Genomic DNA, 13455 nt, shown 5'->3' on the forward strand with positions numbered 1-13455 from the left:
AAAGAGCATGATTTATGACCATTGCAACCAAATGAATAATTGGTCATTTTAATATTAACTCTCAAGCTTGGGTCATTTTAGGGATACACCGCTACCTCGATATAACGCGACCCGATATAACACAAATTCAGATATAATGCGGTAAAGCAGTGCTCGGGGGGGAGGGGAGGGAGGGGCAGGGCTGTGCACTCCGGTGGATCAAAGCAAGTTCAATATAACGTGGTTTCACCTATAACACGGTAAGATTTTTTGGCTCCCGAGGACAGCGTTATATCGAGGTAGAGGTGTACTTCCATAACCTCAATATAAATAGGGGGGGAAAAACAAAACTTGAAAGATTTAATCCCAAACTGAAGACTTCATTCAAGGCCAAATTTGACCACTTGTTCATTATTTCCAGTTACCATAAATCAGATCCTATTTTTCTCAGTGCCGAATTGCATGGTAAATGCAACTTGCTTTTGTAGCTGGCCTGAACAATGCTGTCACTCCAGTCACTTCGCATACTTGCAGCAGCAGTTTTTTTTCTGGTGATGTGTCATGCTGAGGAGAAGTGTGCAGGAATTCCTGGAATCCCTGGCACCCCAGGAGCCAATGGATTGCCTGGAAGAGATGGCAGAGATGGTATGAAAGGAGACTCAGGCCCACCAGGTATGGTCAGTGGTTATCTCCCCTTTTAAATAGATGTATTGCTGTGTTGACTATTATGCTTAGTAAACTAAATGGTTTATCACCTGTTTCCTCGAGTCAGATGAAATAAAGAAATGGTGAGTTCTATTTAATGCATAGTGGAACCCTCTTACTGTGAAGTCAGAAAATACAGTGAATTTCTGCTTAGAGTGAAATTGTCCGATAGTTCCAACTTGTAGTGAACTTCTGGTGGTGCAACAACTCTCCGTGGTGTGGAGTAGGAGGAACATTTATGTTGTGGAAATGAGAGGGAAACAAAAGCAGTTCTTTGGCAGAAGAGTGAGAAGCTGAAGGAGAAAACGTGGCAATTTTATTAGAGTTGGTTAGGAATTTTCTGACATTTTTTTTTTTCATAAAATGTCAATTTGTCAAAATCATAATGGTTTGCAGAAACGGGTTATTTTTGACAAATCTCACAATTAAAAAAACGGGGGTAGGGGGAGAAAAAAGGTTCAAAATTGTCAAACGTCCAATTTTCATATTTTTTAAAAGAAAAGTTTGGGTTTTGGCTCAAACCCAGTTTTTGTTTCAATTTTTTAGTTGAGTTGTAGTGTAAAAAAAAGTGGGGGGCATAAAAAAGTCAAAAACAAAATGTTTTGAAATTATAGAAATAAAACACTTCAGTTGACCTGATCCAAACTTTTTTTTTATTTCTACTTTTTTGTCTTGATTTGGGACAGGAAAGAAAACCGATATCTCAGACTCTTGTGGAAACAATCTCCCACTCAGCTCCAACTGTTAATTTGTCCCCTTCCCTGTGACAAGCTTCTCTTACAGAAAAGGATTGTGGCTCCTTCAGCCATTTTTAAACCCACTTCCCAGTGTAAACATTAAATGGGGGCGCTGGTCTATAGTCCAAATTCATTTTTTTGCAAGAAAATTAGATGAAAGTGGCCTTTGGGCATAAACTACAACTGATTTCTTGGGCATAAGAGGAGAAGGCAACAGTTCAGGGTCTTCTTAAAATGAGAGAGAATTAGGGCAGAAAATTAACAATTGATCAATGCATTCACAAGCATAGCTTTCCCCATCTCTTTTCAATTACCCTTTCAGTGGGAACTACTTTTCATGCAGAAGGATACTTTCTATAATGTTCCACAAAACTGGTTTTTAAAATGAATTAATAAAAATGTAGTACCAGGAAGCAGTTACATGTCAGTGTATTAATTAGGCTTCTGATGCACTTCTCAGGTTGTTGAAGCCAAGGGGCTGTATGCATCATTGGTCTATTAATGCACCACCTGCAGATGCTGATTGTTGCATTGTGCAATATTCCTTCCATGCCAAAAGGCAGGTCAGAAGCTTTCTCCAGCTCCATCACCAAAGATGCTCCAAGATTGAAGTAGTTGGGCTCCTAACATGCATTTGGTTGCTCATTCCAGGGAGTCAGTGTTTTGCCTCTGTTATGAAGCCAACAGACACCTGAGGCTTGTGCATTAATGAAGTTATTCAGAAGCACAATGCAGTTTGTTGCTTTGCTGGCCAGCATCTGTTAAACCCATGTTTATTCTGAATTTCCCATAAAAAGCATCAGTTGAAAATAAATTTTGTACATTTTTCATTTGTGTGCTTCTCTTCTCCAGGTCCTCAGGGTCCACCCAGTGGCATGCCAGGTCTTCCCGGAAGAGATGGGCTTCCTGGGATGAAAGGGCCCCAGGGTGAAAAAGGCAACAAGGGGGAGAGAGGGGAGCCTGGACCACAAGGTGAATAAGACAAATCTTTGTTTAGTCCAAAAAAAACTGGATACTTGTGCTGTGTATAAAGCTGTCCAGGGAAAAGTAACTGAGTCTATTGATGTGCAGTTCTGCTATTAGAAGTGACTGTAAAAATGGTGCCTTTGTTATTCAACTGATCTGCTTCCTGTATCTATCATATCAGACCTCCTGACTGTATTGATTAAAATACGTTTTACTACCTTTTACTCGTCTTACAAATGCAGAACCAACACAGCTCCGAGACACTGAGAAGGAATCTATTCCTCCTTGTGCAGCAGCAACAGAATCCTGTACTGAGTTTCAATCAGTTACAGTTATTCTACCCCACTAATGGCAATGGGACTGTACATGTGTCACTGATGGCATAATTTCACCGGCAGAAGTTTTATTACTGGTGATGATTTTGTATGAAAAAAATACCCAGCTTGATTCTCAGATACCATGAAAAACTTGCATTCTGGGAGTTTTTTTGTTTTTCAAATCTCTATATCTATAAACTATGAATATGTCATATGTCATCTTGGAAAGAACTTACAATGACATTTTTGCAGTCACTATTCAGATAGAAGCATACTGAAAAACTATTAGAGTTTAACTGACCATAAAGGAAACAGAGAAGAGAATTCCAGTTCTGTTCAATATCACAGGAACTCCACACCAACTAAAGTTTTACATTGTGACTGTCAAGTTGCAAATTTTAATCAGAGCAAGTTCTGATTAGCTCAGCCTACACAGGATACAGTTTCTAAAATATTAACCCTTTCGTGGATTTCACATACACAAAAGACTTCAGATTAGAAAAATTGAATTTATTTCACATGTAATGTGCTTTAAGTAACTACTCTCCAGTAGTTGAAACTCTCTGGAGTTTCAACAGGCATATACTTTATGTATTATGTATAAGAACAATCAATATGTGATAGGGTTTCTTTGAAAATATATAAATGCAGGGAAATAGAATTTTCCACCACAGAAAATGAAACTGACATACTTCAAGTATAAGACAATTTTGGAAAATTGTTATTAATTGTATATGATGCATTTTTCATATCAGTGAAGTCCAGTTTAAATCAATTGTATAATTATTATTATCTCTAGGCCTGCCTGCTTCTGTTGATCCTGAATTGCAAGAAAGCCTCCAGGTTTTAAACCATCGAATTACCAGACTGGAAGGAGGTAATCTTTCTGCTTTTCCTCACAAGTTCTGTAAATGCAATGTACAAAATGAACCATGATAGCCCAACTTAAAGTAAGTTACATTTCAAAAATTGTATTCCATTCGAAAACTTTCCTCACCAAAACTTACTTCCAAGCACCAATTAAGAATGCTGAGGTGTTTGTTGCACATTGGAAGGACAGGAAAGCTGATCCAGCAGCCCAGCCTGAGATGTGGGAGACCAGGGTTCAATTCCTGCTCTGCCACAAATATCTTGTATGACCCTAGGCAAGTCACTCAGTCTGTCTGTACCATAACCTGGGGATAATAGCACTGCCCTACCTCACAAGGGTGCTGTAAAGATAATTTGTGAGGCGCTCAGATACTGCAGTAATGGCAGCCACGCAAGAAAGATTGGTCAATGTGCGTGTGTCTATGCAGTATATAGTGCAATGCAAAAGGCTGTCCATAAGATGGGGCATAGACGGGGGCTTTGGGCTATATAACATACTGAGCATTCTGCATACTACATGTATGAATGGAGTATCAGAACTTACATAGACTAGAATCAAAAGGGACTAGGCACAGCATAGTGCGAAGGACTGTACTGTGCATGTCCAGCATGTAGGGCAGCATATGGAGATAAACATCAAGCAGGCTATTGCAGTTTGTCTTGCTTGTACATGTTGCTTTTTGGGAGTCGGTTTCCCTCACCATGACCAACTGATTAATGTGCCACTCCCACTTTAGGGAGTGGAATCTGCAAGTCTTAACAGAGCAGAAAAGTTACCCCCTTTTGTCTAACTCTCCATTGGTTTATTTATGAGGAGGAGCAAGATACATGCAAGGTGAGGTGTGCGGCTCAGCTCTTTTGAAACACAGATCATCTGGGGAGGATACTCACAGGGACTGAACTCCATCTGGAGAAGCTCAAATCCCTAATAGGAGACTGCTTAGGGCCCATTCCCTCAGCAAGAGGATCTATAGAGGGTTGCCACAGTTGTTCTCCAAAGCAGATAAGATCTCTGTCGAGCTGACACAGGGCCTGATTCTCCCCGAGTAGCAAGGACCTTTAAGGAAACGCCACTCACATTCATTCAAATTGCATTAAAAAAATCTTGTTAAAAAGGATTTTGTAGTGTGTTATAGTTGAGCTCTTGGGAATCATTGAAACTGAGGCAGTTGTATGATGGCAGTAGTGCTTATATTCTCAATACACTCTGGGGTGGTGTAGTCATTAGAGCTGTTGGGGAAAATTGGGGAAAAAAATCAAAGATTTTTGTCAAAATTACTTTCCCTTTCTCTTGTTAAAATTTGGAAAATTTCAATCAGCTCTACTGATTGCACATAACAGAGCAGGTCTGAAAGTGTATTTAGTATATGGGAGTAGAGCACACTTAGGGCTGGTCCACACTAATCCCCCAGTTCGAACTAAGATACGCAACTTCAGCTATGTGAATAACGTAGCTGAAGTCGAAGTACCTTAGTTCAAACTACAAGATACTTACTGCGGGTCCACATGCAGCAGGCAGCCTCCCCCATCGACTCCTCGTACTCCTCTCGCGAAGCAGGAGTACCAGCGTCGACGGCGAGCACTTCCAGGATCAATTTATTGCGTCTAGACAAGACGCGATAAATCGATCCCAGAAGATCGATTGCTTACCGCCGAACCCAGAGGTAAGTATAGACGTACCCTTAGGTTGTAGGAGGAGAGACAGATGTCCGTAGGTGAAGAATTATGTAGACTCACTGAAAAAACGAATGAGTTGGTAGGATTGTGACAGAGGTAGTTCCTCCTTTTCTCCTCCTCTTCACTCTTTTCCTCTGTCTCTTTTCAATCCTCTTTCCTTTCTCCCTTTATTTTTTCCTCCTTCTTTCCCTTTCTATTTGTAATGTTCTCTTCTTTTCCTTTCTTTCATTTCCTCATGGTTTTTCTCCCTCCCCAGAAGTATAGTAGGAACATGGACAGTATAAAATAAGACAAAAAACCAACCAGATCTTTTCACTTTCCTTTGCAGTCCTTACTTTGGAAGGAAAAATAACAGAAGTGGGAGAAAAAATTCTCGCTACCAATGGGAAAGAAGTCAATTTTGAAACCACATTAAAAGCGTGCGAACATGCTGGTGGCTCCATCGCCACCCCCAGAAACAAGGAGGAGAATGATGCTATTTTGGATATTGTGAAACAGTTTAACAGATATGCTTATCTGGGTATAAGGGAGAGTGATGTTCCAGGTGAATTCCAGTGTCTGGATGGGAAACCTCTGAATTATACCAACTGGCATGCTCATGAGCCAAATGGCAAAGGAGGGGAAAATTGTGTGGAGATGTACACTGATGGAGGCTGGAATGACAAAAAATGCAACCAGTACCGCCTCACTATTTGTGAATTTTAAAGCATATCCTCTCAGTAATTTCATAGTGCAGAGTCCATGCACTATTCTGTGTCTCAGACATAAACAGGAGCCTGTTCTCTCAGCAATATAGCTAATATCTTCTGTGATTATTTTATCTGAGAGAAACAAAATCATGATGTAATATTTTCCTTCCTCATGCTTACTAAGGAAATAGTAACTATCGAAGGTGATTGATTTGTAACTAGAATTATCTCTAATTTGAGATGGTGATTAATCATAGTAACCAAACTCTGCCTTGTCTCACTGTGGCTGAGTAAGCTCCAGGTAAGGATTTCAGGGTTTGGCTTAGTGTGTTTGAGGAGTCCCATGCTAAGATAACTTTGTACATTCCATTGTAGTTACATGCCTAGATAATGCAGCATATACTATGCAACAACATTAGAGGAACAGGTCTCAATCCTGGAAGGAAATGCACACACAGTGGATCCGCCAATATGCATCTCTTTGCAGGACTGAGGCCATATTGTGTAATATGAAACCTTGCAATAAAATTCAACTCAGTTATTATAAAGGGAGACCACAACAAAAGCCCTGGAAATCATAGATCATTTAGCTATACTGCAAGATGCCCATTTTGTTTTTGTGTGTCAAATACCCTGTTATCCTATAGCACTATAGAAATAGTCATTTACAGTTTTGTCAAGACTCTTCTATATCATACTAACCACTGGACAAACAATATCATTCTGATGTGTAAACGGAATAGATTTTACACACCCACACAAACCACATGCACATCTGACCACCATCATCAGACAGCAAAGGCAAGGTTTGAGAAGAGGGCTGCCAGCAGTGACATAGGTCCTGATCCAAAGCCGTTGATTTCAAAGAGCCTTGGCTCACCACCACCACTACTACTACTTGGTATTCAGCTTGAGTAACTGGGCTGGGCATTGCGAACCCTCATAAGCAGAAGGGGGTGAGAAATTTCTCACACACTTCCCCATCCTGTGAAGCCAGAGCTCTTGGTAACCAGAGTTTGCGGCCTTGAGGCCCTTAGAAACATTCCTGAGGGCACATCCTGCTCTTCTAAAATGCATGTATCAGCCAACTTCAACACAATTCTTATCAGGAAGGATGTGGGGTCAAGCTGCCCTTTCTGTGGCATCCAAAACCCCCTCCCCTCCTGCCTTGGTCAAGCTGAGGCTGCTGCATAGCCATTTTACGGCCTGCTGACTTGACTACTTTTAGCAATACGCAATACTGGGTTAAGACACTTCACTGGTTTGTCAAAATCTCCCCATACACAGCTTCCCAGGAGTGTCCTCAAACCATTCTCTCACCAATGCAGGGAGAGAAGGAGGTACCACGGGTATACAGAGTAATAGACACACTGGTCCTAGCTTCTCCTTTTCCCAAGATCTTCCTACATATTGCTACCCAGGGAGCCTGCATAGTGTTGGACTCTACACCATGCCAGGGAGTGAGCTTTTTCCTATCCTACATTGTAGGGACTCCTCTGTATGGCCAATTCATACACTGTGCTTCAGCAAAACTTTGAGTTCCAATATTAGGGAATTTTTTGGCAGTAAAGGAGGAGTCCCTTGTACAGGCCAATACACAGCAAAGGTCTCCAGCCAGTCTAAGAATGTGCAACATGACTGCTACTTCAAAATTGGCATAGAATAGCAACTCTTGATATAATGTCCATTATGTGGATTTCATAATGTTGAATCTTCACTTGCAAAAAACCATCTTTAAAGTCCTATTGTTGGAAAGTTGTCTTGGCCAAAAATATGTCAACTAGAATGGCATAGATTCTGTGAAGAAGGAAGATTTACTATTCTACAAACAAAACTCTTGGCTTTATCTATCTTTGATTATTACAGTGTAGCCACTTAGTTGATTTTATCATTTCGTTACACAGCTAGATGGACTTTCCTTTCTTATATGAAGATTGCTGGATAACACCCGTCCTTGTGATAAATAGATTTAGGAGGGGGTATACTTCTAAAATCAAACACAGACCTGGAAACAGCAGGAAATCTGCCCCTTTTGTAGGACTTCAACATTGTACCAAAGCCAAAGTCTGATGCTGAGGCCGCTGTGGGTGACTTAACATAAGGTTCAGCTTGCATCTCCCAGTGACCTCTTTTCTTTTATATGGATACGTGGGATACCAGGTAGCAGGACCTGTCTGCTGTCTGGAGTTTCTCTTATTTTCTCCTGTTGTTTTACAGCATCTGGATGAGTGGGTTCTCTTCTCTTAGAGGCCGTGAAAGGAGCGATGTTTTGTGGTGCTCTTTAATGATGCAGCTACTGGTGTGCAAAGTAACTTGCTCATTCAGGTGCTGAAAAACACCTAGGGAGACAGTGTGGTTCACTACACTGGACTGAGACTTGAGAGCTTGGGTGAAATCTTCGTGCCACTGAAGTCATGGTTCTGTTTCTTGTTCTGCTGCTGACATACTGTGTGACCTTGGGTGAGTTGTTTCCCTTCTCTGGGTCTGTTTCCCCTCCCATTCTTTGCCTTTCCTGTCTGTTTGGAATGAAAGCTATTGGAGACAAGGATTTTCTCTTAATATGTGTATGCACCGTGCCTCTTGGTACTACTGTAATGCAAAAATAGTAATAAGAAAAAATGAAGGACATTCTAGAACTCAGAGGCTCGACCGTCTATATCTGAGATGGACAAGGTTTCTTGTACTGTTCCTTTTTGAACCTCCCCTAATGTGCAGTTTCTTGACTCCTAGAATGCACCGAAACCAATTTGGATAAACACTAAGTTCGGAGGCCTTTTCTAACCTTTTTCAGGTTCAATCATCATTAATAAGATTATTACCTTCTCCTGGCCACTGCAGGAGTGGTTGTTACATGAACTGATGTATTAAAGTTTATGAAAACTGATATTTGCCCTGTAATTTTTGAGACAAAAGCACATAACGCTTGGTAACTTTATTCAGCTGTGTAAAGTTAATTAAATGTTCCAGGAAGCATCAGTGATTAAGTATTTATTCAGAAAAAGATTTTTTCAGAAAAACATTTGAGAATCAGGAAGTTAAGTGTATTTGACTTCTAGTTGGGAACCTGTCTAGCTCTTGTTATCTTTAATGACAGACCTCTATTATGAACCAGTAGTTGTAATAGGCTTAATTCCACATTGATCTTTGAATTTGCCTATTTATAGCGAGCTCAGTTTCTAAAGCTTTCATGCACTGTGATAATAGTAACCAAATAGGTAATATCTAGTCTATTGTTCAGGGTATCATGACACGGTTATCCCCTATAATGTGTTCTCCAATGATCTCCAATTCAATTGGAAATATCTAAACCAATGGGGCCTCCACCACTTCCCTTGGGGACCATATACATTCAAATAGATGTCATGATTAAGAAATGTTTCCTGCTATTTAGCCTAAATTTTCCTCTGTGCTAGTCTTCATCCCATTACTCCCAGTTGGACCAGCTCTAAACAACTCCTTTTCCTCCTTGGTGTAAACACCCCATCATTGATGTGATTGGGTGCCTCGGGCAGCCCACTCTGAGAATGACACATTCAGGGCAGACAATCCCCAAAAACTGGTGGTTTATTCTTTAATTAGATTCACCCAACCAGTAACAAAACAGTTTCTGCAGTACCACACTGATTAACCAGAAACCAAACAACAGTTCCCTTAGGCATTCCAGCCCTTGGCTCCCATCTGGGCATCCCAATCTAATATATTGAGAGGTTATTGAAAACCCACTTTACCATATGTGAGGTTCTTTCTAAGCCCAAAGGATCAGACCCATAGACCAAGGTCAATATATAACACAGATCTTACCCAAATGTCATGCTGTCAGCCAATCCTTAGTAAACTAACTAAAGATTTAATAATAAAAGAAAAGAAGAGAGTGATAAATGGTTAATAGATCATATATATGCAAATGATTGTGAAGTCCTTATATCAGGTCTATAACACTGATGTCATAGGCTGCTGGCTTGTAAAGTCTGTCTGATAACTTCCAAAAGATTGAAAGGACCTCAAGTCATAGTTCAAGATGCTCCTTTTAGCTATAAATTCATAGTCCAGAGCACAGAGCGGCAACATGGAGCTATTTCAGGTGTCTTTTTATATCCTCTGCCATATGCATGGAATATTACTGTCCCAAACAAAGCCCACAGCTCCTGTATGTGGAAAGTTACTGGCCCAAGATGGAGTCCAGGTTCACCTGAGCATATCACATGCCCTTACATGCTTTGCTGACTCATGCGGGTGGCCATTGGCTTTTTGCTGTCTGAGGCATGAAGAGCTATCTGGACAGGATGAGGGTTTGTCAATGGCCCATTGTGAGAGTGGAGTGACTGGGCAATAAAATGGCAGATAAAATTTAATGTTGATAAATGCAAAGTAATTCACATTGGAAAGCATAATCCCAACTATACATATAAAATAATAGGGTCTAAATTAGCTGTTACCACTCAAGAAAGAGATCTTGGAGTCATTGTGGATAGTTCTCTGAAAACATCCATTTAATGTGCAATGACAATCAAGAAAATGAACAGAATGTTGGGAATAATTAAGAAGGGGATAGAAAATAGGACGGAAAATATCATGTTGCCTCTATATAAATCCATGGTATGCTCACATCTTGAATACTGCGTGCAGATGTGGTCGCCCCATCTCAAAAAAGATATATTGGAAAAGGTTCAGAAAAGGACAACAAAAATTACTAGGGGTATGGAACGGCTTCCGTATGAGGAGAGATTAATAAAACTGGGACTTTTCAGCTTGGAAAGAGATGGCTAAGGGGAGATATGATTGAGGTCTATAAAATCATGACTGGTGTAAAGGAAGTAGAAAAGGAAGTGTTTACTACTTCTCATAACACAAGAATTAGGGGTCACCAAATGAAATTAAAAGGCAGCAGGTTTAAAACAAATAAAAGGAAGCATTTCTTCAGACAACGCACAGTCAACCTGTGGAACTCCTTGCCAGAGGATGTTGTGAAGGCCAAGACCATAAAAGGGTTCAAAAAAGAACTAGATAAATTCATGGAGGATAGGTCCAATCAATGGCTTTTAGCCAGGATGGGCAGGCATGGTGTCCCTAGCCTCTGTTTGCCAGAAGCTGGGAATGAGCAACAGGGGATGGATCACTTGATGATTACCTGTTCTGTTCATTCCCTCTGGGGCATCTGGCACTGGCTGCTGTCAGAAGACAGGATACTAGGCTAGATGGACCTTTGGTCTGACCCAATAGGGTCATTCTTATGTTCTTATGGAGTGTCTCTGATAGGCCATCAACACACAGCTGTCTGGCCCAGATGTAACTCTATCTGCGAGGTGTCACTCTGGAATATGCCACATGTTTAAGATACATAGACACAATTCATAACTTCAGATACAAAGGTAATACATGCATATGAACAAGATAATCATACTTAGTAAATCATAACTGTTCCATTGACACCTTACATGATATACTTTGTACAAGATATGCTGCTATTGTATAACAGTGATTCAAATGGTTATCTTTCTTATACACAGCAGCACAACTGACATAATTTCGTGTGTGTGTGTGTGTGTGTGTTACTGCTGGTGCAGGTAACAATACCAGTAGGTAAGGTTACCCAACACTTCCCATTACAACCTAAGAACCAGTATTCATTTGCTTATAACTTTGTCAAACTTTAAATGTTCAGGCATGTCTGCCTCAGCCTGAAATTTTTTTTAAAAGTCTCACCAAAAATGGTGCAGCCATTTCTGAGAGTGAGGTTAGGTGAGGAGAACACACATTGTTTTACCCATTTTAACAAATTATTTTTAAGAATTTTTTTAGACATTCTGGCACCTGAAGTTGCTGCTCTGAGCTGCTGTGGCACTGGGCACCTGAACTGAAAGCCTGTAGATTTTCTTGTGCACTCAGTGCTCACCCTTACCCCCCTGTTTCTGCCCAGGCAGCAAGAAGGAGGGGGAAATCAGCCTGACTTAGATTTCAGAGTGTCAAGGAAGTGGAGGCGGGGCATGGGGAGAAGGGGTTGCAGGCAGGGTGAGGGGTGGGAACAGTACAGTAGCTAGAGATAGGGGTGGGAAGCAGTAAGAGACAGAAGGTGGAGTGTGTGCATAGCAGCAAGTGAGGGAGATAGGATTGGAGGGGAGGGGCAGTTGCATAGTTGCTTGAGAGAGAGGAAGGGAGGAGAAGGGTTTTAGATAACTGTACAGATGGCTCTGTGCTCATCCTAAATAGGCCTAGATAGGAGGAATAAGGCAGGATTTGGGCAGTGGAGCACATAGGAAGAAAGGGGGACAAACAGGCTTGTGGGAGGGAGGGGGCAGATGGGTCTATTACCACTAGAGGATTCTCCCCTTCAGAACCTGGAATGAAACCCAGGAGTCCTGACTCTCTACATTCCTTACAGCTGGTTACAACCCAGTTTTTCTGTGCCACAGGAAACTCCAAGTTGGCTTGTTTTTTCATTCTGAATTGGAACAAAAGTTCCAAAATTTCATTTGAGAAAATTCAAAACGACATTTTGTTTTGACTTTATCAAAACATCTCAACTTTAATATTATAAATGGTAATAGAACAGAAAAGTCAAAATGATAAAGTTGAAATAAAACATTTTTACCTTATAAAAATCAGATTTTCAGAGAAGTTTTCATTGAAAAAATTGATGAAGTTGATACGTGCCCAAGGAAGGTTTCAGTTTTGTTGAAGCATCATTTTCGGACAGAATTTTTTTCTCTCAGAAAAATTTCCTTTGCTGTTAGCAAATAGGTATGAACAGGGCTGGCCCACAACATTTTGGCACCTGAGGTGGGGAGCTCAAATGATGCCCCCACACCCCCTCACTTGGGCCAAAACTTTGAAAGGTATCAATTCTGCCTTCTTCCTGTTCTACTCCTCTCATGGTACTGTTCTGCTACCTACCCCAATAAAGGAGAACTAACAACTTAAAATGCCTTGTTCCAAAATTTTAAGTAACACTTAACTTTCAAACGCCTGAACAGCAAATGTAACTTTTCTTGTCTGCATAGTAAACACTGGCATTTTTATCTGTTTGAATAAAGCAAAGTAATGCTTTCCGTGCCTTCTTGGTTGCAAAGATTTGAACTGCTTCTTGAAGGTCCACAGTCTGGGCTAGCTCATGCTCTATTGCAGGGGTAGGCAACCTATGGCACACCTGCCAAAGGCGGCACCCGAGCTGATTTTCAGTGGCACTCACACTGCCCGGATCCTGGCCACTGGTACGGGGGGGCTCTGCATTTTAATTTAATTTTAAATTAAGGTTCTTAAATATTTTAACAACCTTATTTACTTTACATACAACAATAGTTTATTTATATATTATAGACTTATGGAAAGAGATCTTCTAAAAACGTTAACATGTATGACTGGCACGCGAAACCATAAATTAGAATGAATAAATGAAGACTCGGCACACCGCTTCTGAAAGGTTGCCGACCCCTGCTCTATTGAGATGGTTGCAAGGCCGACCAGCCTCTCCTGTGTCATTGTGGAGCATAGATGTGTTTTTATTAACTTCAGCTTGGA

The 13455-nt window shown here is 40.8% G+C and overlaps 1 protein-coding gene across 1 annotated transcript; it reads left to right on the forward strand.

Annotated features, from left to right (window-relative positions):
- Positions 1-472: 472 nt before the first annotated feature.
- LOC117881063 (pulmonary surfactant-associated protein A-like) lies at positions 473-6392 on the forward strand. Its single transcript, XM_034777892.1, has 4 exons — positions 473-651; positions 2274-2393; positions 3504-3581; positions 5580-6392. The coding sequence occupies exons 1-4, from the start codon at positions 480-482 to the stop codon at positions 5954-5956; spliced, it is 747 nt and encodes a 248-aa protein (XP_034633783.1). The 5' UTR covers positions 473-479; the 3' UTR covers positions 5957-6392.
- The last annotated feature ends 7063 nt before the right edge of the window (positions 6393-13455 follow it).

Source organism: Trachemys scripta, chromosome 7 (genome assembly GCF_013100865.1).
Source record: "Trachemys scripta elegans isolate TJP31775 chromosome 7, CAS_Tse_1.0, whole genome shotgun sequence".
Classification (NCBI taxonomy): Eukaryota; Metazoa; Chordata; order Testudines; family Emydidae; genus Trachemys; species Trachemys scripta.